Source organism: Mugil cephalus, chromosome 11, assembly GCF_022458985.1.
Source record: "Mugil cephalus isolate CIBA_MC_2020 chromosome 11, CIBA_Mcephalus_1.1, whole genome shotgun sequence".
NCBI lineage: Eukaryota > Metazoa > Chordata > Actinopteri > Mugiliformes > Mugilidae > Mugil > Mugil cephalus.
The window spans coordinates 21517362-21543689 of NC_061780.1; the positions used below are offsets into that span (position 1 = coordinate 21517362).

The 26328-nt window shown below is 40.7% G+C and overlaps 2 protein-coding genes across 2 annotated transcripts; both read right to left on the reverse strand.

Moving 5' to 3' along the window:
- Positions 1-1701: 1701 nt before the first annotated feature.
- Positions 1702-13033, reverse strand: cep76 (centrosomal protein 76). Its single transcript, XM_047597840.1, has 13 exons — positions 12776-13033; positions 11210-11365; positions 10972-11050; positions 10665-10889; positions 10377-10562; positions 9412-9509; positions 9120-9248; positions 8730-8921; positions 5757-5923; positions 4585-4744; positions 3812-3985; positions 2528-2745; positions 1702-2070 (listed from the first exon to the last, which is right to left on the reverse strand). Exons 1-13 carry the CDS (start codon positions 12836-12838, stop codon positions 1932-1934), a joined length of 1986 nt encoding a protein of 661 aa, XP_047453796.1. The 5' UTR covers positions 12839-13033; the 3' UTR covers positions 1702-1931.
- A 746-nt stretch (positions 13034-13779) lies between these two features.
- Positions 13780-24847, reverse strand: ptpn2a (protein tyrosine phosphatase non-receptor type 2a). Its single transcript, XM_047599332.1, has 9 exons — positions 24625-24847; positions 22172-22262; positions 21975-22075; positions 21711-21809; positions 20511-20648; positions 20049-20258; positions 18548-18712; positions 16716-16906; positions 13780-15646 (listed from the first exon to the last, which is right to left on the reverse strand). Exons 1-9 carry the CDS (start codon positions 24679-24681, stop codon positions 15460-15462), a joined length of 1239 nt encoding a protein of 412 aa, XP_047455288.1. The 5' UTR covers positions 24682-24847; the 3' UTR covers positions 13780-15459.
- Positions 24848-26328: the final 1481 nt, after the last annotated feature.

A 26328-nucleotide genomic window follows, 5' to 3' on the forward strand; every position in this document is an offset into this window, starting at 1 on the left:
AACTTGAAGAAAAACCTCTGGTTCAACTTGAAAAACTAAAGTCTAAGATTATTTCTTTCTTCTTCTTTCTTTGACTTGATACTATGAGCTGACTTTAACTTTATGTCCGGTTATCCATTGAAGAAAACTCATTTTATATCGTCAAATTAACTCACAACTCTTCACTATTTCAAGTAAACAACTGTGATAGATTCACATCAAATGCATTTCAGGTGGAGTTTCTACTTCTCGTCTTGACGGCTTTTAAAGTATTAAAGTTTACCTTCATACAGATTCAGCTCACATCTTGTTTTACCTTTTATTATAAAATATGTTGACAAGCTGCACAAAGGTCAGTGTGGACATTGCCCTCATCTAACAGCACTTAGAGAGGACACTGAAATGTGAGCCACCAAAAACAGCCGCTTTGAAACTGGCTCTAAAATCCACCCATGTTGGTTTAATCCACCATTGTAGAGCTCCAGGAGCCATTTTATAGTAACAGCTGCTTATTCAAAAATGCAAAAGAAGTAGAGATCTCTAGATTAGTAATCATATCACATCACCCCTCCTCCTCCTCCTCCTCCTCCTCCTCCTCCTCCTCCGCCGTTGCCATTTTTCAACTCAAAACTTAAAAGCATGAGTTAAGTCAACACAGACAAAACTCACACAAAGTCCAGTCAATGGATCACTTTAAGTTTAATTTTTGAAAAGTTATATAAACTGAGGTCAGTATCAAAAACTGGTCATGACTATTGGGAGTTAAAGAGAAGGAAAACTTGATGCGATTGGAGAGCAAAAGTCTGGCTGTGTACTTGGCTTTTGTGCTCTCAAAGAAGAGTCAGTGTAGAACAGAAAGCTGGATATCAAAAATGTGTTTGCTTTCCATGCTTCCCCTTTTCTACTACTAAACGTGTCAACAACAGGCATGCAAGTGTCAGAACTGGAACCATGGAGCAGTGGAAGAAGGTGTCCTGCTCTGATTAATCCTGTTTTGCTTTAAATGATGTGGACAGCAGGATTTACGTGCACCATTTACTTGAGGAGGACGGCAGCAGGAGGCACTACGGCATGAAGGGAAGCCAGAGGAGGATGTTACTTTGACCCCTAACTAGATATAAGCTGTTTTCTACAGACCATGTCCAGGTTGTCCTAAGAAGAACTGTCTCTTTCACATATGTAGCATGGAGCAGGAGTGCAGGTCAGATGGGTGCACATGACCAAAGTCTAGTATGGTTTGAACGACGGGTGGAGAGTGAGAGTAGAGTGTGCTCAAAACATGCTCAACTGGAAAGTTATCATGGCTCAGTCATGGTGATGGTATTGACCTGGTCAACAAATTCCTCAAACATATCAAACATTTTTTTGGATGTGCTGCAAAAAACAATCCATCCGAGTCCAATGCATCAACCCATGAGGGCCCCCGCCTGGCAACAAAGAGACAGGACTAACATCTCGGTGCCTGATAACTCCCACTTTCAAAGGCGTTTGAGTCGATGAGCCAAGACTCTGTCTTTAACAGTCTTTTAATTCATTTATACAAGACTACAAATAGAAACTGAGGAAGTCAAATACTGTCAGCAATGTATTGAAGAGCTGGAGGATTTACTATAAAGTCAGACTCTGCAGCTAAATGGAATCATTATTGATATTTATGACAGCAAAAAAGCATAGGTGTAACCTACTTAAATATCTTTAATAAGGCCTTTAAGACGTACACAGTAAGATGAACAAAGTTCTGTTTATTTGCAAAAATAAATATCTGTACAAATGTGTCTACTACACAAAAAATATCTGCGCAGCTGTAAAAATGAATTCAATCTCAATGTGGGTCCAGGTGCTTTTACCAACACTCACACAAACCTGTAAGCACCGTGTTCCTCGTTCAGTGTCCTCCTGAAGATATAAAACTGGAGTCAATGTTTTTTTGTTTTTTTCTCTCTCTCCAGCGGTCAGAGCACGGAGCGGTATTTACACGCAAACATGAGCCACACCGCACACACGTTCTCAGGATACACAAACACCCGGACCCGGACCGCCAGCCTCACATGGTCGCCACGACAACACACTATCTCCTCACAGAACGGAGACCTGCGCGACAAATAACAAGACAACACTGAGCGTGCACACGCGTTATAGAACAGTACTGGGGCAAAATGTTGTGTATTATTCTTGGCAGTTTCTGACAAACTGAGACAGACAAAACAAAGAACTGTGCCTTCAGGAAAAAGCAGTTAAGAGGCCGGACTTCTGAGCTAGTTAGGGAGCAGAGAGAAACCGACTGCATATAAAAATTGACATATTTGTTGGTTCATGTGAGAAAGATCTGCAAGGAAGATGAAGTGGTGAGCACAGACTTTCAGAATTTCTTAGAATTTTTGCACAATCTCTGGAGAGTTATCAGATGTTTCCCATTCCAGCTCAGTTCTTTTCTGGGAACATAACTTGCAACCTTCTTTATCTTTATCTGACATGGATGCAACAAAACAAACAAGCCAGAAGCCGCGGAGAGTACACAACGGCACTCAAGGACCCTACTGTATCTCACCTGAGGCAGGTGGCAAAGGCTCTGCGAGCGTTGCGGTGCAGGAAGTGTATAGGGAAGCCTTTGAATGTGTGTCCATCTGGCACAGCCCTCCTCACCGCGTCCTGGAACTCCTCGTTACCGCAGGAGACGCCGGTGCAACGCTCCAGCTCATAGGCGGACAGGGCCGAGGACAGCAGGTAGGACAGGTGGTCGTCCCACACTGTGGCCAGGTCAAGGTCCTTGAGGAGAGAGCCCCCAGAGAACGTGTTAGTCACTCAGTAATTCCAATAAATTATACAGCACAGCACTAGGCTAGAAAAATAAACGATTTCTTTAAAAAGGCAGTTTGTCAAATGCAATTAAAAATACTGAATTTTTTATTATTTTAAGTTCAAAGTCATGGACTTCTTGACTTCCTGTGACTTTTAAAAGCAAATTAACACAGTATCTGTCCAAATGTTCAAATTTTAACCACTGCAATTATGAAATCTACAACGTTCCCCATGTATAGAGGCAAAAAGTGACAGTTGAACATGGAGATTAGCAGCATTAGTTTGAATCATAGACTTTAATAGAGTCTAAATTGTAAAATTAATTTGAAAAAAAAAAAAAAGAGAGAAGAGCTGCTTATATATTGTTACAGATATTTCCAACTGTCAAATACAAGAGAAGTAAATGTGTCACTGCATTATGAAGAAACAACTGGAATCCAGACACAGAAACCTGGTGTTGTGGTTCACATTTAGTGTCAGATAATATTAATTTATGCTGTGTATTTTGATGTAGTCATATCTTAAGTTCCTTCTTAAGTTACGTTCTGGAGGCGTGTCAGATAAGTTTGTCCATGTCGTTGTTTTGGCATAGTTATGGCCGACAGTAACGATTTCAGTTCCAACAATATATAACAATAAAATAATAAACAGAATATTTGTGATCGCTCCTCGTCATCCTTTTAACGCTACAGTATTGTGTGGCTAACGTTACTTCTCAGTAAAGCTCTTAGCGTCAGCATCTTTTATTTAGCTACAGTTATCTTAACTGAAATTTACTACAACTAACTGAAACTGAGGCTAATCCACTTTTCCAAATCCATAATAATTGGTTTAACTATTAATAATTAAACAGAACAGCAGTTAAAATGTTGCCTGGTGACGTCAGACACGATTCTTATGTGTTTAAGTCACAGGGCTCATGTGCTCCATGATTTAATCTCTTCATTGTCTTGGAACTGGACAGTTGTCCTGACATGATGCTCTCAGAAGGTCAGAAGGACTTTAATCTAATCCATGCAGCTAGATGTTTTACCTTCCTGTGCTCTGAGATCAAGTAGCGCATCTCCAGCTCCAGCTGATTGCTGGCCGCGGCGGGATCCAGAGACGGGGCACAGAGCGGAGGGAGAGGGGGTAAAGAGGTGGTGGACCCCGGGGCACAAACAGACTTAAGAGCCTCTTCGCTCATCGCTTTCCACCGTGACTGATTCTGAAGGAGAAGGGATAAAAAGAGGGATTTGGTCAATAGTCTCATTCAGGGTTACTTTTTTTTTTTTTTTTTCCACGCATAGTCCCACAAAGAGCTCGGTGCCTCTCTTTAGACCAACATGACAGGACAGGAGTTGCTGATGAATGGAACTGTTGCAGATTCAATTTCTCTCCCCAACCTGCGTCCTGCTTCTGCTTATTGAAGCTGGCAATCATCCAGCAAGCTCTGTTCCCACAGCTCTCTGGCTCCAGGCTACCTTTGCCCTCTGCCCGACTTAAAATCACCACATTTATTTAATTAGATTTTTTTTTTTTTTTTTGTTGCTGGCCAATCTGATACGGAGCATAAATTAATATTTTCATACTGAAGCGTCACCAAACCCTGAACACAATACCTGCCAGCAAAACAAATGCGGACGGCGTAATGATATTTTTCTGGCACTCTTTCAACACTTAAGTGCCGTAAGAATGAATGAAACAATGGTTTATGTATCGGTACAGTAGGCGTATAAGTGAAATGATCTAATTACGGATGTGGCCCGTTCCGTCCAGCCATTGTTTAGGGGGGGGAAACCACCATGAGGTGCATTATGCTTCTACCTGGAAGTCAAAGACACAAAGCTCCACGGCATCAGACGGCTGGCAGTTGGCCAGGAAGGTGTGGTGGTTGAAGACACAGCCCACGGTGCGGTAGGGGGACGAGGGCTTGGGCTGGGGGGCCAGTGGTGGAGCATCTGGATCTATGGCCCGGTGCAGATACCTTACCACACACATTGGACAAAGAGCCCGATCAGCCCCAATACATTACATTTATATGTATTTCACACATACACCAATCAGGCGTAACATTATGACCACCTGCTTAATATTGTGTAGGTCTCCCTTGTTCCTCCAATACAGTTGTGACTCCTTCTGAGGGCGTCCTGTGGTGTCTGGCAATGCAGTGTTATTAGTGGGGGGGGGTCTTTGGGTGCTATGGGTTGAGGGGAGGGGCCTCTATGGATCATCCCACAGATACTTGATCAGTCTGGGATCTAGGGAATTTGGAGGCCAGGTCAACACCTTGTGCTGTTTTTTTGAGTTGTTCCCAAACCGTTTTTTGTGTGTGTACCTGTTTCAGGCTGCATCCTGGTGGGGATGGCTGCTGCTGCCATCAAGGAGGGTCATTGCTATGGGGTGGGGGGTGCCTGGTCTGGTGCCTAGGTGGGTGATACATGTCTAAGTAACAGCCACACGAATGCCAGGTCTAAAAGTTTCCCAGCGGAACACTGAATTGTCACAAAATGGTCAATGTTATTTACTTCTCCTGTCAGTGGTCATAATGTTGTGGCTGATAGGTGTACATGTACACATTATGTTGCAGAACTGGATATTTTCACAATTTATAAGCAAGTAAAATAAAGCTTAACATGTAGAGATAAAACATTCTGCAGCACTAGGCTGAAGCTGGATGATGGGGAAATGCTTAAAGAGATTAAAACGCAATCAATGGTTCCTTGGCCCTGAGCTCGGCCATCAACGTTCACGGAAATCCTGTCATGGGATTTTGAGATTTCTGTTGTTTGGATTTAGGTGTTAAATGACTCAAATTCAGTCATTATTATTTCTGGGAAAATACTTTTTCCTGAAACAGGCCTCCAGTCCAAAGGCATTTAAGAACATCAACTCCCTGATATGTTCAATATATTTTTACAGAACTACTGAAGTGGAGGTTCTGGTTGAAACACTGAAGAACAGGAGGAGGATAAACGTGAAGAGGAAGGAAATCAGACCTGTGAGACGTCAGGCTCTCCCAGAAGGTGATGCTCCCATCAGTGCCGCGGGTCAGGACCCAGGCATGTGGCACTCCTTTGGCTTTGGTGCCCACGCAAACGTACGCGTCCAGGCCAAAGCCCAGCAGGAGGCTGCACAGCAGGGTGGCATGGTCCTCGCAGTCCCCCTGGGGAGGACACATACGTGTATTTGAAGAGCAATTCAGACTTAGATAGACTTTAATGAACCACGAGGGAAATTGCTTGGTCACAGCAGCTTAGTTGCACATATAAGAAGCAAAACCTCAAGTAAAAAGAAAGATAAAATAACACACAACACATAAAAAAGCATGTGCACATCCGTTTGTGGGGACATTACCAGTACTTTAAATTACTTGTTGAAAGTACTTTTATTTTTCTGTCTTTTGTTTATTTTTCAATTGTACATGCATTTGATGCATTTATTTTTCTTTTGGATGTTTGAAATAAATAAAACTAAACTAAAATACATTAGATTAATATAAACTAAGTATTATAATTATGACAATTTTTCTTTTAACAGGGGTTTGACTTCCACGTCCAAAACAGTCTGACAGAGAACTGGGGGGATTCAAATCTAGATATATTCTGGATTCATTATTATTATTATTTAAATATTATGAATTAGTCAAAAAATTATGACTTTTGCAACATTTCAAATGACTTCCTCATTCCTAAAACGTTCAGACTACAACACATTTTCCAAATTATAGACCTATTCTCAACATGTCATGACAGTCCTTCTGAAATTTTCAACAAAGTTTGATTTACTGAATACTCTAAGTTTGTTTGTCAGTTGGACTGGTCCCTAGATGTTCATCAAATGTTCCCAATCTGCACGTGATGCACCGATGAATCCAAGACTGATTTGAAAAGCAACACTCAGTACATCACCACAGCTGTTTAAACAGAGTACAATATCCTGTTCACGCCGCACTGTTAGCCTTTCTCAGAAGTGTTGAACACACACAAGAGAAGTCCGCTGGAGAGGAAATAAGCTCTGTAGTCATCAAATTGTCCATGACAGTAAGCAACTCTTATTTCACTCGCACAACTTTTCCGGTAAAGAGGCCCGGGTTGAGCTGGAGACTGCTGCGTGCTGGCTCGGGCTACGGGCAAGTCAGAATGATAGATGTTCCCCAGAAGTGCTAATATGGATGGCAGCATCGGAACAGGCTGGGGACTGATGAGGCTAAATTAATTTTCCCTGGAATGAAACTCATAAATCACAGCTGACAAGGGCCACTTTGTGAGAGTTTTTTGTTGTGTCTGTCTTGCCAGCCGCTCGCGGAGGAGAAGCAGGGAGCATTTATCCCGCGGTGGTCTGGGAAATTCCCCACTATCAAGCCCAGAGATGAAAATGCAACAGTCAGTCAACTCTGCACAAATCCGCCTTTCTCAGAAATGACACAATTGGCCGTACTCGGAAAATGGAGTTAGCGTAAATGCAGCTGAACCGAGTTGACGTGATGCTTTGTGACTGGAACAAAACTTTATTTTTTAGAGCGAAACAATGGAAGTTGATGCGTCAGCGAAGCCGTACGGCGTAGTGCGCAGAGGTTAGATGAGGATAGAGTCATCACTGGCGCTCTTTAAAATTCATTCTGAGCTGAGTGAAGCTCGCTGGAATTATTTTTCTAGAAAGTAACATGAGGCCAAAGATTGCTGGAGCACTAAAAGCAGGAGTTCAGCGCCTCTTGTGATTAAATCCGCTGAAATTAATTGACATAGAAACTGTATCTGTGCATCTGTCAAAACAGTTCTGCTGGAGATCTCCCCACTTCTCACAATTTTCTTGGAAAAGTGGATGATTCACAGCAGAGACGATTCACAGTAATTTTATATTGCATTGGCGGTGCAGCATTTCAGGAGATGCATAATATTGCATGTGAGGTAAAAAGCAAAGTGTCTAACCATAGAGATATGACAGCAAATCTTTTGTGGCAAAAAAATCTATAACCCAGTTTAAAAAACTGCAGGTAGGAAGTTGAATAGTTCCATAAACGTGCAGCTGATTCAAGTTTACCCTGATTTGCTGCAGCTTGATGAAAAAGAAGTGTAATTTTGCTGCATTTACATTTTATTTCTTTCACTTTCAGTTTTATTTTATCATGAGACTCTATTGTGGTATGCAAGGTAGCTTGTAGGTACATCGATCAGGCATAACATTATGACCACCTGCCTAATATTGTGCAGATCATCCATGTGCCTACAAAACAGTTATGACTCATCAGAGAATGAACACGGGCCTGCTGCGTGTGTCTTTTTTTGTTTCTATGTTTGTTTCTACTTCCTGCTTCACTTTCAACAATGGTAACTGAAACTTTCGCTGAAATTCTGTTTGTATTGATCTAATACCAAAGAGGAAACACGCTACTATCAAGCCAGTAGTAAATATATTGAAAGGTAGAAGTGATTGGTTAATGTTTGTCAATGTTTAATGTGCAGTCATTCAGTGTCATCTTGTACCCTAAGGTATGAACTGTAAAGCGTGGGTCTTCAACAGGGGGTCTGCGACCCCTAGGGGGTCTGTGGAGGTACTGCAGGAGGGGGTCAAAAAATCTTTGGTTGATTAGACATTTATATATATACACTGTATGTTCGAAATAAAAAAAAATAATATTTGAATCTGTGTATCATCTGAACAGCTTAATATTGAATGCAAAATGATAATAACAATAATAATATAGAACACATATAGAAGGTAGCTCTAAGGGATTTGTAGTTATTTAGTAATACCACCAAAATTTTAGTTTGACTGTGTGTTGTTGTTCTTTTTGTCTTTTATGCATTTTGGTTTTTTTCTCATATATTTTTTTTTTATTTATACATTTCTGTTTTTTAATACTGGGGAAAAAAATTGATGTGGAAGCCTAAACCGCCTTTTAATATCAGCCAGCACATTACATCATCCCTGTTGTAACTACTGAGCAGCCTGGAAACTTCCCCCCTTACCTTCCCTCTACACAGGAAAGCCATTAGCGTGCACCACTGCTCCTGCTTGCCTCCTCCCCCTCCCACCACGGGGGCCTTCTCGTGGGCCAGCAGGCTGACGAAGCGGGCCGCCTGGCGAGGGTTCTCCAGGAGGCGGCCCGCTCGGAGCACGCGCACGTACGAGCACACCGGCCTGTTGACGCCATTCTCATCCTGAAGGGTGCACAGACACACACAACCACAGGTGTTACTGTAAACTCCCAAACCAGTTAAGGCGTAAACTATTGCATCAGAGCCGGCAGATAAAATTCCAAGAAACTCACACAGGCGTATGTAATCTCCTCTGCTATTCACTCCAGAGGTTTGTTGATAAAAATTTAAATAAATGCTGCGATTAAATAAATTTCAGACCTGTGCGAATATCTTAACCAGTTTGGACTGGTGTGACGGCCGGATCTCCAGGAACTCCCTCCACCACTGTTTGGCGTAAACCAGGAACAGCCTCTCCTTCTCTGCCGTCCTCTGCTTCTCCAGCGATTGCTGAATGAGAAACACACACATCCACTCTGAGGAGGGCTGACTCCTGACAGCTTTAGTGGGATTCTGTTGTAATGATTCATTATTAGCTGACAGGTGCTCATTCATGAATAATGAGGCACATGAATAAACAGACAGAGACATAAAGGGACTCTGGTGTGCTGACCTGTGTGCTGATGATGTCAGCGCGCAGAGTCTCGGTGAGCGGAGGGTAGAGCTCCAGACTGACAGTCAAGACTCCAGCTGGGACTTTGCTTTCACTTCCTGGTGGGATATAAATGAGTTAAGTGGAAGCTGTTGGCAGCTCACTAAGAGAAAAGTGTATTATTAACATTCTTATACTTTACTCCTGTTTTCTACTACTTTAGACTCAAGTATCATTTATTTTACTGCACGTATGACACTTTTAGTTACTAGTTATTACAATAAAACAAAATGTAACACACAAACTCTATCTACTGGTACTTAATCGTTTTGCATTCAAAATTAAGATATCCCTTATCCCTTTACTACAATATGTTGGATTCATGTTAATTTATATATATCTATATATAATGAAATTTAAATTTGTGGGGGAAATTAAAAAAATATACAAAAGATTCTGATCAACCACAGATTTTGTGAACCCCCTGCAGTACCTCACTGGCAATGCCACATTTACCAACTGGTAAGTGCTTTCTTATTCACACATTACAACCCTTCGTGGACCATCTGCTCTACCCACTGAACCACAAACCACGTTACGACAGTGTAGCATGATGTCAGTTCATCTCTAAGATCAGATCTGAATATGAAAAGTTTTGAAAATCACTGTTGCTACGGTAACGTTAATATTTAATTTTAAGGATACACGTCTGATAATAAAAAATAAAATGTCTGTCTGCAAAGAAATAATTTAATAAATGAAACCACTTAAGGATTAACAATACAAATCCTGAAATAGAAACCCTTTTTGGATCGGGTTTTATTTGTTGAATAATGCTGCATTTGAGGAACATCTATGCAGCCCTACCAAGGAGCCGTGCTCATTATTCTTGGTTGAGGAAGGATATCTATTTTTATTTTTTTAATTATGAAAAGTTTGTTTTTTTTTTCATTCAAAGCCATCACTGCAGAATCACAGCTCCTCACCAACTCCCATCAGTTCTACAGCGAAGCAGGTCTTGCCGCTGGGCGAACTGAGGACGGTCCTCCAGTCCAGGAAGTAGGACGAGATCAGCGTTGTCTCACTGGAGGTGTCTGTCTTGATCAGGACAAAGTGCACTGGGTCACACAGAGACAGCATTGCGGTCGCATCTGCCATCTTACTGCCGTCTCCTGCAGTGCCAGAACAAATAGTGAAATTATAATAATTATGTTATTCAGCAAAATACAACAACAGACATGACGTGACATGACGAATGACAACTTCACACATACCTGTACCGTCTCTGTGTATCTCCAAGAGGAAGCCCTCCTTCAGGTCAGGCTCGCAGGCACAGGGCACTGGTTTAGAGCGAAACCTCTGGTTGCGGAAATGTAGGTAGAGTGTAAACGTGGAACACACCTGACCAGGTAAAGGCTCCGGTTCCTGGAGGTGCTCCAGAAAGGCCTTGCCTCCAAGCACCTGGAGATACAGGTACCGCCTCGATGGGTCAATGTTTGCTGTGAGAAGAAAACACAGTGTCTTTTACAGAAAGAGAACAGGACATTTATGTCGATCTTGATTTTGGATTATATTTCTTACTTTTTTTCAGCTGAGTAATATCTTTGTCAATAAAGTGAGTAGCAGGTTTGGGTGGAGATCCTGGTTCTGCACCTGTGTCCTACCAAATCAGAAGCGTCAGGAGTATAATTAAGTACAGACACAAATGATTAAATATATCCTTAATTCCTTGATAATATTGAAGACATAAATAACATCTATCGGACAGGAATAGTCTATGTTTTGAAGTTGCACAGTCAAAACTGAAATTGCCTGCAACCTGTGTAAAGTGGAGGTCTTTCATCACATCATCCACGATGCCCCGGCGCTGCAGAGCACGAAGGAAATCTGCTTCAGACAGAGACCTGTGCGCTGAGCCTCGCTCCTCCCTCATCGTCTCAGCCAACACCTCTCGGATCTTCCTGTGAATATCCGTCTGACGAGCCGGAAAAAGCAGAACGTCACATTCACAGTCACTTCTACTGAAAAGACGTCATATCTGTTAACTGAATATCCTCTTGAAATGGTCATCTTGCTCATTTGTAATATGCACCCCTCTTCTTAACCTGCCGAGGATGTGCCAAACGGCTTACCAAATTAATTTTGCAAATGAGTCAGCTGTTGCGGAATAAGGGAGTCACCTAATGTGAAACTGTTGTGGCAGAGGGAAGTGGGATCAGTGGGTTGAATATTCCACTAAATTCTCAAAAATATTTCAGCGAAGCAAAGGGGAAGTTTACGTGAGGAATGAAACTGATGAAGGAGAACTTTAAAATGAAATGTAAAATAGAGGTTGGAATCCAGTCGGCGAGGTTTCATGGTTCATCTGACCACAGCCTCTTTTGGGTGATGAGTCTGAAATGCTAAATATTTCAAAGAATGCGTTTCCATTATTATGGCCGGCTTAATCAGTGAATCCAGCTATTATGAAACACAGGAAAACTAACAAAAAAACAAAACAAAAAAAATGCTTTTTTGGTTGATGCATTAATAGAGATGACACCTTACAACTCTTCGCCACAGGAGGGAACTCCTTAACAGTTCCCCTTTTAAGGATGTTAGGGCCCCGCTAGTGCCTGGATATCCTGCATAACTGTGACATATTGTGATTCGAATGACTGCCTACTTTGAAGTTTTTGCCTTTGCATTTATGGGTTATCTTAGGTGTGTAGCCCACCTGTCTGCCCGGGGATATTAATAATAACTATTATTATATGTGTGAGACATGTATGTGAAATGGGATTTGTGTACTGCCTGTGCTATGCATCCCTCAATTCTGTATTTATTGAAAAATGAAACTCTTGAATAGCAAAAAATCCAAATGCCACCAGGATATGTCTCATCTCATGTATCTGTCTATGAAACACTCCCATCAGAAAAAAAAATCTCATAACACTGTTTGTAGAGCCAACAGGTTTGACAGGCCTGAATATTTCATTAGGATCAATAACAAATGCAAGATATGTTTGGGCTACATAGATATAAGGAAGTTATACTACACTACTGCTACTACTATAATAGTAGCTAGTATAAAAGCTAATATGAATAGATACGAGATGCCCTGCAGTGCAAAACAGCCAAGTGATTTAAATAATTGCATAAACGAAGAGTTGGTACAGCCAAGATTAATATCAGATGCAGTTTAAATGTGCCACATGGTAAAATGAGAGTTGTCTTGTGTGCATCTTTATCAACTAGTATCAGCTACAGGGCAGGTAACTAACGACAACAGTCGTTCTCCCTTTGCGAAGCCGCACCCGTTAAACCCTGCACGTTAATTATTATAACATACAAATAGACACTATTTACAACGTGTATATTAATAAAATCTGTGTGGTTTGCTCACCTTGAGCAGGTGGTTGTGAATGATTTGCTTCAGCTCCAACGCTTTCTCTGGAGGCAGAGACATCACAGCTGATAAGCTCCGGTCAGTTTGGAGACAAAAATAGCCAGCTGGGCTAGCAAAATGCTACTAGCAACAACAATAAAGAGCTACGCGTTTTTGTTTTAAGTGTAGGAGGTATATTTGGTAGTCCTGAACATTCACAGATTATACTGCAAACTAATAATTTCTTGCATTGTTGACAACTGCAACGGACAGTTTAAACTGTGGCGGAAAAGCAGCCGCGAATACGTCCCCGACGAAGCCTGAACAAAACAAACAAAAAACCTCAACAATAATAATCTAAAACTGGTTATTTTTATCCATTACATCCAATGTTGTATGAATTATGGTTATTTAGGATATTTTTTAGTTTAAATGACAATTTTTTTTTTATAGTATTTACTTGCTAATATGATTTGGACAATTACTAAATAGTATAGCTGCCCTAAATGAGTATGAAATATATATATAAAAGATAAAACTAAATATTATATTAAATATATATATATATATATATATATATATATATTTTAAATGTAGAATCAACCAGTTTTAAGTTTACAATTACAGTTTACATTATTTTTCCAACCAGACGTAAATATAACACAGCACGTACATGATTATTCTGTTTGCTTTTAAGGAAAGGAAAGGCACCAGTATAGTTCCTATTAGTGAATAGCTTGATATGATTCAGTAATTCCTCCTCCACACAACATCCCAGACAAGGGGAAAATGAAATTACTGCAGCAGTCAATACGAGCAAGGCCTAAACTTGAAATATTGAATTAATTCCTGGAATCCACAGCGAGAGGCCTCCAGTCTGGCTGCATTGATTTAGCTCATGGTCAGAATGAAATTATGACTGTACCAGCACAGCAGTTGAAGGGATGAGGGAGCCCTGGGAAGACACGTCTCGCTGTGAAGCAGCTTTACTGTCACTGACTTAAACACGCACACGAGCAGGGTTTGGTAAAAAACAGATGAACATTTTATTTATTTTTGAAATATTTCACGTTTCGTTTGCATGTTTTTTTTTTTTTTTTCTCTTTTCTCAAAACACCTCAGTCATTGTTCTCACTGCAGCGCAGCAGGGTACAAAAAATCCTGTGAAATCTTATGTGGAAAATAAGAATGAATGGAATGTTATGGTCAAATGTACTGCACGTCTTTCGAGTTAAATGAGTAAATGTGTGGGGGAAAAAAAAGAAGAAGGAAAAAAAAGTCATTCCAACATTTGCCAATCAAACTTTTCATTTCAGGAGTCAGTACATGCTAATGACACATTTGGTTTGCAGTCAACTTAGATATAATTTATTGTACAACACCTTCAGTTGCTATAAATGAGACATTGCAGTGCAAACATGTTATTCATGTTATGTGGGACAAAACGGTTCCCGTAATCTTTTTTTCTGTACTGACTATGCTGGGACACCTTGGAACGCACCATTGTAACTCACTTCAAGGCACATTAAAAACTTTATTAACCAGCAAACAAACAGCTACAGATGTGATCGCTATCTCTCTCTTTCTTGCTCAACTCTCGCTTCCAAGGTGCTCTGCTCCATCTTCTAAATTGCACTATTATAGCATTAGATTGGTCCCAGTCAATTGAAAACCATTCGTGTGATTTACGGGTTCAAATCAATGAGCCACACACGCAATGCAATGGTACTATTAACAGTATCATTGTGAAATACAGGTGTCAGTTAACAGAAAATACATTCCACATAAAGGGAGTTGTTGTCATTTAACAGCGTGCCTGGCTGTTACCTTCCTAAAACGGACAGCTTTGCTTTGGTTTCATCAAAAACAACAGTGGGATAACCTCAACGTACAAACATGAACCCATCCAGTGGGTATATTCATGCACTAATCGGCGAGGGACCCGACAGCTTGTAAGATCCAAGTGACAACGAAACTCTATCAAAAAGAAAACAAAACAAAAAAAAAAAACAGAAACTAAACATGCTTGTGTAACTGAAAATTAGAGGTTAACATTCTAGCAGAATTTGAAACGTTTGCAAGGCAGCTCCCTATGAGGTGTCCAGTCACACAAAAATATATATCTGGCCATGTTGGGATGCCCTGCTAAATATGAATGGAAGAACAAGTGGTGCCCTGGAAAAAACTCTAAATGCATGCATCTCATTACATTTAAACAAACAAACAAACAAAATCCCATCGCTGGCCTCTAGGCTCTGGAGTCTTCCTACATATCTATGTTAGGATGAACAGTCAACAGAAATTATTTTTGAAATGCAAAACGTGTCCAGATGATCAACACTCATCCGACCATTACAAATAAAGAATGCAAAAATAAACCTGTCAGATTTTCTTTGTACTGCACCTTAAGTTTCTTTGAAAGCCATTTTGCTATGATACAGTACATTCATCAACAGTGACAAGAGGGAAAGGAAATTAAATCATCGTGCTGGCACCGAGATCCTGAGATGTTACTATTTTTGTTATGATCTTACATGAAAAATATACACACACTCATTTGATCTAGCGCTCTGCATCTTGACCTCAAGAAATAAATACCCTCAGCTATGCACATATTACCGTCTAAATCTACCAAGAGAAGAAGTACCTAATCCCAGGTACCGGTGCAAAATAGGAGTCAGTTTTAAGTGACCCAGAGAGTTTCACGGGGAGTAGATCCAGCACAGCAAGCCGACGACAAAGACTGCCCCGGCACCGACGTTGAACAGGAAGGGCCTCCAGTACTGCCACTTCTCCTGTTGCTTCTCTGATTCTGTCAGTCTCTTTTTCATCTGTTGGACCTTCTGTGCAGTGCCTGCGATCCTCTCTTCTCGGTTTCGCTTCCTGACACTGAAACAGGAGACAATTTAAATAAAGCGGTGAAAATCCCATCAACCTCTTCGTCCCTGTGCCTATTTTTGGTAATTCTGGTCACCTGTGACGCAAACACCAGTGAGATTGCTACAAAAGTGTCAGGATAAAGATATAGGTTATTGTATCAGAGAAAATTCATCTGGAACAAAGTAGAAAATATAAATTTCTGCCTAAAAAAAAACCCCACATTATTTAGAGTAAAAAACACCCGATATATGTGATAGTAGCCCAGTTCAAATATGAATTAGTATGTATGTAAAATCTGATTAGTAACTGTGCAAAAGCAGATGGGAAAAAGGTGAATCTGAACAATTTTAGAGATGTTTTGGCCCATTTATGTCCAGGCGGAACCACAAACTATGCCTTTTTGCCACATCTTGGCACCATTTTCACTGATATATCACTAAATAAACAGTTTTGACTCATTCACACAGACCCTGTGTAAAAGGAATTTTAATGATTGACACCTTTATCGACCAATCATAGTCAGAGACCCTACGCCCCAACCTAGAAACTTCTTTTCTAAGTAAACAAATGGGAGCGCCATGATTAATTTCAAACCGATGCGTCATGGGAGGAACCATTAGCAGTGTTTTTTGGAGCTGGAATATAACTTTTAATCACAAAATAACAAAGACTTTATGATTTTGCGACGACTCTTTGGCTTCTAGCTCTCTGAGTTTTTGTCGCTCAGTGAAGAGACAGACATTGTTGTAATCAGCAGCATATCTGCTTTCACATGTCACCTCTGTGTGTCTATCTTGAAGTAGTGAGGTTAGTAGACGCACTTAATGAAATGTTCATCTTATTTGAGTTTTTGCCATGTTCCCATACAATTGCTTGGGGTTTCATTTGTGTCGTTTAGGTGGCAATGCCTGATAGAGGCTGTTAGATGAGTTTCTCCCCATCATTGTATTACATGTTCAGAAGATCGTCTGTTTGGGCCACTGCTGTATTTAAGTCTTTATACTGTGTTTATGAAGTACAAAGCAACACAGAATTTAACATTTGCCGTTGTCCCTTTCTGTGCCGAGCTGTTACTTACTGCCCCGAGTTGTCTGCCACGCTGTGGTCTTGGCTGTGTTGCTCTCCTGCCAGCAGGTCGTCTCCTGAGGTGGCCTGTGCCTCTAGACATGGTCCGTTGGGCCTGTTGTCGTTGAGGTGAGGTCTGGGTGGAGGTGGTGGAGGCGGCAGTTCTGCCTCCAAGTCGCCTCTGTGCAACGCTCTCAGGTCGCACTGCAACAGGGCACGTGACACAGACACACAAGACAAGACAGGAAAATAAGTTTTGCACGAAATATGCGAAAAGACTGGAAAACTAAACGCCGTCTGTTAGAAAAAAATATTTTGATTGTGATTATCTACACTTTCAGACCAATTTCCTCCTCCTGTTTTCATAGATTGATTATCAGAATAGCTTTAAACAAATTACTGCATTCACCACTTAAATTTATTAGGAGTAGTTGTACTCTAAGCTGTATTTAATGAAATATGTGACTTACAAATAATTCTGCACACTGTCCGGTTAACAGAAGACACTTTGACAAGCAAGAGCAGGAGAAAGGTTTCGTGGAATACTATAAATAAAATGAACAACGGCTCAATTCCATTTCCTGGTGTTATGTGCACTGGCTCACAGTCATGGCTTCCTGGGACTCTTGTTCATGTCATTAGTTCTGGTATCCCTAAAACGACAAGTGCCTACCTGCCTAACACAAGTAGATCTAATGGACTGATCACATTATAAACACGGGATATAAAACAGAAACCACTGACAGAAACTTACACTCAACAGATTTGGCTTCGATATCTTCAGAGTTGTATTTTATGCGATCTCTCCTAAAGATGGACTGTTATCTATTGTGCAATACTAAGGCAGAAATTTATTAATAGAATGCATTGATGCCAGTTCTCCTTTGAAGGTAATTCTGCAAAGAAGATACAAGGGCTGAATAGAGGAATGTTTGGGGATGTGTCTGACCGATTCATAAGCCCTCGTGAATTCTCTGTCAAACCCCTCACTTGTCCTCATGTCCTCCTCCTCTTTACTCAAATGAAACTCCTTTTTTCACATAAAGAAAACGAGAAGCAGCCAAATACCAAACATTAATTTGAAGATAATAGTCTAGTTACAGATGGATGGTACTGTATCCATCTTTGTTAGCCCCAAAAGAACGCGATTAGTATCTGATCAGGATGGCAAAGTATGAATGTACAGTATGGCAGAAAACCAGCAGAGATAATTATATATATCCCTATATTTTGAGCTCACTAGGAGTAAACTAAAATCATTTTTAATAATGATATATGTGTGTATATCATGAAAGTAAAATGAATAAGAAAAAAGGAAAAGAAATTAAAAATGCTACTGGAATTGGCAGCGCTGACGATGTTTGCCACAGGTTTGATGGAGCTATTCATACCCGTTGATACCTCTTAGCATGTGTTCTGTATAATAACGTCTTATTTGTCGAAGGGAAAGTGCATGCTAATGCAAGGTAAATGCACGCAGAATGCAATGCAATCCACATGTTATGGAGTGTGTGCCGAGTCACTACATTCTGGGAAAAAAATGTGCATTTAAAGCAGCCTAATCTACAACAAGCCAGAGAAAAGCCACAGGTAGGAGCAGTGTACAGTTTGTTGCCTCCTTTTAACATGAGCGACAATGCCCCAGTCCTTCATTAAAGTCACTCTGCTCCTACATGTTTTTGAAGCTCAATGGATCTCCTGGATGGACAAAGAATCTACGCAGTTGTTTTCAACCCATTTGTTTTTTGCTTCTGTAAAACGAAGCTTCACTGAAAAGTCCCCGCACCTGACACCGAAACTCGCCGAAACTGAGCCCCTGACCTTTTACAAGCAATGTTTTCCTACCTGTGCTGCTGAGTTGCCTGTCAAGACGAGCTTGGCTCCCTCAATGACGGCCATGTAGGAGAAGCGAAGCTGGTCGGGGGTCTGGATCAGGCCCATGCGGTACTCCCTCATGCCCAGTAGCACCTTCTGTATGTCCACGGACGACGGGTTTTTCCTCTGGTCCATCTACGAAACAGAACGTTTACAGCAGCTCGTAAACAGCTGAGAAGATGATGCAGAAAAAACAGAGTTTTTCATTTAATACTAAATCAGATGATGAGAATCCTTGAGAAGTTCAGGATAGTTCATCAAACTATTGAGGGGGAGCTCTAAAATAACAGCTGTAACCTACAGTGTGTCCATGTAGTACCATGTCAGCCAATCAGATAGTCAGATAACTACCGTATCTTCAGACATGAGAAGTGAGTTTGACACAGAAATGCTTAAGATTCATAAGCAGAAATATTTGCCTAATCGTTCTATTGGCTAGCCATAGAAACATCAACCGAAGTTCTTGCTTCTTAAATCTTGAGGATATTGATTCATGAATTTTTCTCTTTCAATGGAACAGTTCTTCTTTAATGTCTTACAAAAAAGGGCTGGGCGGTTTTACTGGGTCATACCGAATACTGGTATTTTTTTCATTACATGAACTTTTAAAACAGCAAATATTTGGGAAAGGTCCAATCCAAATTTGTGCAGAGGAACTCGCCGACCTCGTCTAAGGACTAAACTTCTTTGTTTAGTTCTCAAACTGACCTGTAGCTCTCAGTTTCGTAATGTTTGCTTCTCTAAGGGTCCCTTTCAGATCACGCCTCTTTTCTCGAGAAATTCTCTTCTGCTGGGCGATGACGTCTTAAAGGTTTACTTTCTATTCTCGCCCAGATGTGAATCGCTCCATTTGAGCTTGTTGTTCACGGCAAAAAATTACATTTCAGGTGTAAAGATCATAGACAAGATGTCATGATAGAAAGATTAGATGCATATATAGATATTTAACTTATCCTGAGGGAGATTTAGTGTTGAGTTGCTTCATCACATAGAAACAGATATGAAAGATGTTTACGTTATATAACCAAATAAATATATATAGGTACATATAATACTGTGTAAAATGACCACAGTCCAGTTGTTTCCTCTCAGGGAGGCATTGTCCTCAACCTGGGCATGAGCTTCTCTTCTTGACTATGGCGTAAACTTTATTATTACATAATAAGTTTTTATTCTGTTTCAGGAACTCATGGGGGGTGCATTGCGTTAAAAACTTTCAGAATTTAGTTTTACCTGGAAAACACCTTTTTCCAGCGTAATTACGCAAGCATCACATTTTTTTCTGGTTGGATGCATCATGCATTCAAGTATAGTATCATCAGCTATGAATCCCACTGAACGTCACTTTCATGTCGAAACGGGAATCTCTTATGCAACATTTTACCTCTATGCTGTCAACTTGTGTGATTGCGCAAGAGTTCCCATTTCACCGCGGCGGCATTTTACAATACCCTTTCTCCGTCCTACTCACCAGGACCAGGCAGGTGTCCACCAAAGCGAAAGTCCCTGAGCGTCCAATCCCAGCGCTGCAGTGCACCACCGAGGGCCCGTGCTCCAGGCCCAGGGAGCCGGACTCCTGCACTTTGAAGAGGAAGCTGAGGAAGGCGCCGGGAGACTCTGGAACGCCGAAATCAGGCCACGTGGTATAGTGAAAGTGGTAGATCTCTCTTGTCTCCTCGGTCTAGAACAAAGAACGTGTCATGTTACCATGACTGAAGCATTGTATAAGACACTGTTCTGCATGACTGCACTCGTTCGTCACTGGAAAGGCGTTGCACGGTCCTGCGGAAACACAGCATTTTCTATCTATACAAAATCTGCCTGAACTGCTGGAAGGCTGGTTAAGAAACGCAAACAAACAGTAACAGCAATGAGGAGAGTTTATAATTTCCAACACACAAAATATTCCCAGAATTCACCCTCTCACGCTCACCTTTGTGTTTTGCAGTTCGAGCACTCGGATCGTGTAATGGCATTGGTCTTCCTCTGAAAGTAGCCTCACAACAAACCCTGTGTCCGGGAAAGACATCTGTAGCTCCTCTGTGGTGGGCCAGTACTGTGCACACTTTTCCTGTGGAAATAAAAATGAATTCATTTTTGTTTAAGAGGCCATGTGCCGCTAGTGTTTCGGAACAGCGCGTTGGCTTCAGTTTCGTCTGCAGGACGGACGAGGCATCTGTTACTGGGCGAGCGGACTTTGTTTGTAAGTCATTCCAAGAATTCAGAGAGGTCATTTCTAATCAAGGGATTCCAACTAACAACGCAAAGGAATGCTGCTTGTACAAAGAACGTATCTAATTGTGTCACTTGCCCTCAGGGTCGTTCAGTCGATAGCAGCTTGTTGCTGTACACTAAGTCATAAACAGTGGACTGAATTCTATGCAGAATGATGTATGAACTTCAGCTTCACCTGCCAAAAGCCCCTGTGATCACTTCAGAGTTTGAAATGTGTTGATAAATGCAAGATTTAAAGAAAACAACTGGAAACCTCTGCAGCACAAACACTGAGAATGGACTTGTCACTGAAGCAGGAATCAAATTTTTCCTGGATTTTTTTTTAATGAAGCTCATGTAGATGCAGATATAATTTAAGGATTTCAACATTTATACACACTGATCGGCCACAGCATTAAATTCACTGACAGGAGAAGTAAATAACACTGATTCAATATTCTGCTGGGAAACGTTTAGACCTGGCATTTGTGCATTTGTTCTCCAGATACTCAAAGGAGAATATGTCATGCTCTCCTTTTCTAGTTTATTGCACAAGACACTGAACATAACATGTTCGACTCTGCAAAGTTGTGATGGGAGTATTTCTCGTCCAAATACTTAACACTTCCACATATTATTCCATTTGGAATATACTGTTTACATTTGAAGCAAACATGACTTTTACTAGTTTAAATGAGAGAAACATGAAATATTAGAATTCATGCAATATATATGCAGTATAAATGAACAGACGTCCAAACAGACACAACACTGACAAAGTTATAGAGATACAAGCGGGTGCCCAGCAGGAACATCAACTGCTAATAATATCAGGATATGTTTCCAAGAACTTTTGAGATTAACACGCTGGCAAGAGGGCTTTAGAAACCGAATGATCCGCAAGGACTGAGATACTCACAGATCCTTTTTCAATGACTCTGTTGAGCATGATAACAGCTTTGGAACACTGCTCCCAAATCATTAGCCAGAAATGACCACAGGTATTCCTCAAAGGCCCCTGTACGGGTAAAAGGAAGATATGTGCAAAGAAAATAAAACATTATCAAAAAACGAAAAAGATTAAAGTGCAACTGTGCTCTTTTTTTTTTCTCCAGAAACATTTCTTTCAGATATTTGTGCAGATAGTTTACAGCAGTTACAGCTTGTCCAACAGTCTACATACCTGAGAAAGAATGTAAGCTCTTTGGGCTTCTTTCACCGTGACTAAACTTGCATTGATGTAGTCATTTTCACAGTTTTCAAGTTTTACCCGACTGTGATCGTCTGAAATCAAATCGGGAGATCACGGGACAGGTTACAAAGTTATCATCCCTGATAACACAAACAGTCATTAGCGTCTTTATTTGTCAGAAGACTTACATGGGCTGACATCTCTGTAGCGGTTCAAATTCCGATTCGCTGGAAGTTTCGCCACTTTGTAAGGGTATTCATTGGCTTGAGTGCGGATCTCCTGTTGCAGGCGGAAGACAGAGTAAAAGTCAGGAGGAGCGTGGCTTGATGTTGATTAAGTGGACCACAGCAACAGGAGACACAATGCAGCTCCTCAGCGAAGTGGTGAACAGCAATATTGATTACATTAAAGTAAATACCACCCCGCAATAAAAGATCTTCATGAAGTCTGTTGTGCCGGAGTCGTTGGGACTACTTAGCTTTGTTTTGACTGCCGAGCTGTTGTATTGTAATTGTGGAGATTGCTGTGTACACAGATCAGGCAGATTTAAAATTATGACCACCTTCCTTGGTGTGTGTGTGTGTGTGTGTGTGTCTGTAAGTGTGTGTGTGTCTGTAAGTAACAGCCACACAAATGCCAGGTCGAAAAGTTTCCCAGCAGGACACTGAATTGTGGTTTTTAAGAGTGTTGCTTTCATGTGCAACTAAGCTACTGAGCACAAATTATTTCCCTTGTCGGTCATTAAAGTCTAAGTCTATGGTGAATCTATCCATCTTCTCTATGCGTTAGCTACAAAACAACTCCGGTTACACGATGGTCCTCTAAGCGCATATAGCCAAATATTACAGGGTCACGGCCAAATATGAACATGAACAGCATTATTATAAACTAAAATTTAGTTCGAGGGCCACATACAGCTCATCTCACGCGGGCCAGACCGATAACATAACAGCAAAATAACCGGCATTTTATATCCCATATCTTAATAAAGAGAAGTGCAATTTGGGCTCATTGCTGTCTGCTCTTTGCCTGATCTGAGAGGAGTTAAGTAAGAGTTAAATGTAGACTAAAGTCTCCAATCTGGCTTTTATGGTATAGTCTTAAAGTTATTTTATTCTATTCTACAGTTTCATAGTTTCTCTATTTTACTACTTTTTCTCTCTCTTATTATTTTTACTCTGACTGTTTCTATATTTCTATCCTTCATTTTATTTCACTGATATGTTTCTATCTATATTATTGTTAGATTTAATTGATGTTTTTAATCTTTATATCAGTATTTTTTCTGACATTGATCTTTCATTGTTTCTTTATGATAGATACAGTATGCATTCTCCTTTTTCAACAACAACTAACTGTGACAACCTAATTTCCCTTCGGGGGATGAATAAAGTAATCTATCTATCTATCTATCTATCTATCTATCTATCTATCTATCTATCTATCTATCTTGTTTCACTTTTAATATGTATATTTGTCAATCAAAATGACAAATATACAAATCAATGCCATTCTGACTGCAATTGATTTGTTCTGAACGGTGCAATATGAAGAAAATTTGACTGACTGTAGTTTAGTCCTGGGTCTCAATGGCTGCGTTTCCATTAGAGTTTTTCGCAAAAATAAAAGCAACATGTCTGAAATTTTGCTAAAGTACAATTGTGTTTCGTACATGTTTCCACTGAAAGGTGTTCTGCGAATGAGCTGCAACTCTCGTAAAGTCTGGTCTCGCAATATCCCCTAATTCTCTTAAATCCTCTCATGCAAGAATTAAAATGAACTGGTCACATGACCCCGTCATGTCCAGTGACGCAGGTGACAGAAAAATGCGAAAACAGTGTTTCCATTGAACTGTTGCGATACACTTTTAGATCAACACACCTGGAAAAACAACACCTCATGAGAGTGTAAACGTTTTTTTAGCTTTAGATATTTCAGATGTTTTTAGCGTTTACATTTTCCAGTTCATTAGTGGGATATTAAGGTTTTGTGCATTACTAGTGGTAATGGAAACAGAAGCAAGTGTTGTGTCCTGACCACTTCTCTTACTAAAACAGCAGATAGATTAGAGCTAGAAGCTATGTTCATTGAAAAAAAAAAAAATTACAGTCTTATATGTAATTTTTTACACTTTGTAAATTCACGCCGCGGGCCGGATTTGACCCTCTGGCGGGCTGCTTTTGGCCCGCGGGCCGTAGGTTTGACACCTGCGTGCTTAATGCTCGGTTGGCTGGGGCAGCTGTTGGTAAAAACCATGGGTAAAACACATGCGCTATTCTCTGGAAGTCCTGGTGAGTTCTTAGAAACTGCAGCTGACGTCTGCTCAACGTTTCCCTGCTACGGAAGTCTGCCACCACTAGCGCGGTTTGCTGCTCTTTCTCCCTCCGTCTCTACTAAACGCTTATCATTTTACATAACCACGCGTGGAATGTGACAAAGTGTACACTCCAAACACAGACACAGACACGCACACACTCACACTCACACACGCGCGGTGGCGCGCGCGCCCGTCACGCAAGGCCAAAAGCAGCCAAACATCAGCGTAAGCGTCTAACTGGATAGCTACCAAATTGGCTAGCTAAGTAAGTTAGCAACCGATTGTCATAGAAACACGAGAGGCCCAGACAGAGTCCAGACTTACGTTGTAAAGGTTTTGCCACCCCCCCGACGAATCAATGTCTTCAAATTCTTGCTCCATCGTGTCGTCGTGAGTGAGCGGACCGGGACACTTGCTGGACGATCTCCCGACTGTTTGCACCAACTTAGTCGTGTCTGTCAGCCATGTAACCAGCGGTGTGTGTATGTGTGTGTGTGCGTGTGTGTGTAACCCTGGGGATCCCTGCCATAGGGGAGGCTTCTTCTTCGTCTTCTTCTTCTGTCGGTTTATAGGCGGTTTTGCCTTAGAGGCGCACTACCGCCCCCAACTGGACTGGACAAAAAAAGCAGCACAAAAAAATTTTAAAAACAACAACTCTAGATTTCTGTAATCTAACTCAGTTTCTCTCTGGAACTTAATAATGTCAGTGTAAAGTCGTGGTGTTTTGCCTTCCTTAGTGTTTTTTGTAGTGAAGATGTTTTGGTTTCTGGCTGGTTACAGTTACGTGTGCATTTTACGGTTGGGTGCTTGGGGTCTATTTTGTGTAATCCTTGCCTGAAGCCTCAGTGTCCTGCCATGTCTTGTTAACAATTTTTAGTGTGTGTGTTGGTGTGAGTATGGACGTGCACGTGCCTGTCCACCCGTGGTGTGTGTGCATGTGTATGTGTTAGTGCTTTTACATGTGTATCAGTTCTTGATCTCGTTTCTTGTTGTAATGTTTTATGTGCTTTTTTGTGTGAAGCACTTTGGGTTGCATTTTTGTAGGAAAAGTGCTGTATAAATAAAGTTTGATTTGATTTGATGTGTGATTGAGATCTGTGTGACCTATTCTCAGACGTGTTATAATAAGAATAAACCCACATTCCGGTTTCCCAGTATTCCTGCCATGTAGATTGTATATATTTCCTAATAACTGATTTAACTTCACCTTTGCTTAGACCAGAATATCCACCTGCTGTGTGCATTATTAGTAATATTTCATGGATTATATCCATTCTGAAAGCTGATGTGCCTGATCCTATTCCTGATCGTGCTGAGAAACTGTCAGATGCAATAACTGTATTTACTTCTACTCTATCCACTGTAATGCCAGTAGGACTACCAACAGCTCTACTGATAGATGGTCTGATACCCTTTTCTATATGTATTCCAGTCACTTACTACTGTGTGTACGTCTAATTTTACACTGAATATGATTCATCTTCAAGCTAACTTTAAACCATGATGACTAACAACTCACCTTTCTGTAACGGATGAGTCCACCTAGTTCCCTATTAACCCTTTATAGAGCAATCATTGCCCAGCAGGTTATTATAACAAGACTTTTGAAAATGTGAACATTTCAAAAATTCTATTTTTGATGGGGAAAATCAAGATGAATGAATTTACCATATATGATTCTGGCTCTTGTCAATATTATCACATTAAACGACATTAGGACACAGTTATGTCAAGCAGACCATATTTGATGGGGATTTAACCTCAGAATGTTTCCTTGATCTTCTCTGATTGGAGGAATGTAAACCACATAACTCTAAACCTCACTGAGAGGCACAGAGATGCAATTTAAAGTGTGTACCATATATTACCATAATGGGTTGCTACACCTTATCATCAAAGTCAAAGTCAAGTCAAAGTCAGCCTTATCGTCAATTCTGACACACTGTTAGCCTAATGGCATAATTATATTAAAAAAGACATTATTTGACTTACTGTTACAGTATTAGTAAAAAACAAACAATGTGCTTG

Excerpts from the sequence above, each read along its gene's own strand:
- cep76 (XM_047597840.1), bottom strand. The coding sequence starts at position 12,838 with ATGTCTCTGCCTCCAGAGAAAGCGTTGGAGCTGAAGCAAATCATTCAC. Across the intron at positions 10,563-10,664 it reads GATACACAGAGACGGTACAG|GAGACGGCAGTAAGATGGCA; the intron begins GTATGTGTGAAG and ends CTGGCACTGCAG. Across the intron at positions 4,745-5,756 it reads GAGAGCCTGACGTCTCACAG|GTATCTGCACCGGGCCATAG; the intron begins GTCTGATTTCCT and ends GTGTGTGGTAAG.
- ptpn2a (XM_047599332.1), bottom strand. The coding sequence starts at position 24,681 with ATGGAGCAAGAATTTGAAGACATTGATTCGTCGGGGGGGTGGCAAAAC. Across the intron at positions 22,076-22,171 it reads CTACAGAGATGTCAGCCCAT|ACGATCACAGTCGGGTAAAA; the intron begins GTAAGTCTTCTG and ends ATTTGATTTCAG. Across the intron at positions 20,649-21,710 it reads GAGTCATTGAAAAAGGATCT|GAAAAGTGTGCACAGTACTG; the intron begins GTGAGTATCTCA and ends TTATTTCCACAG.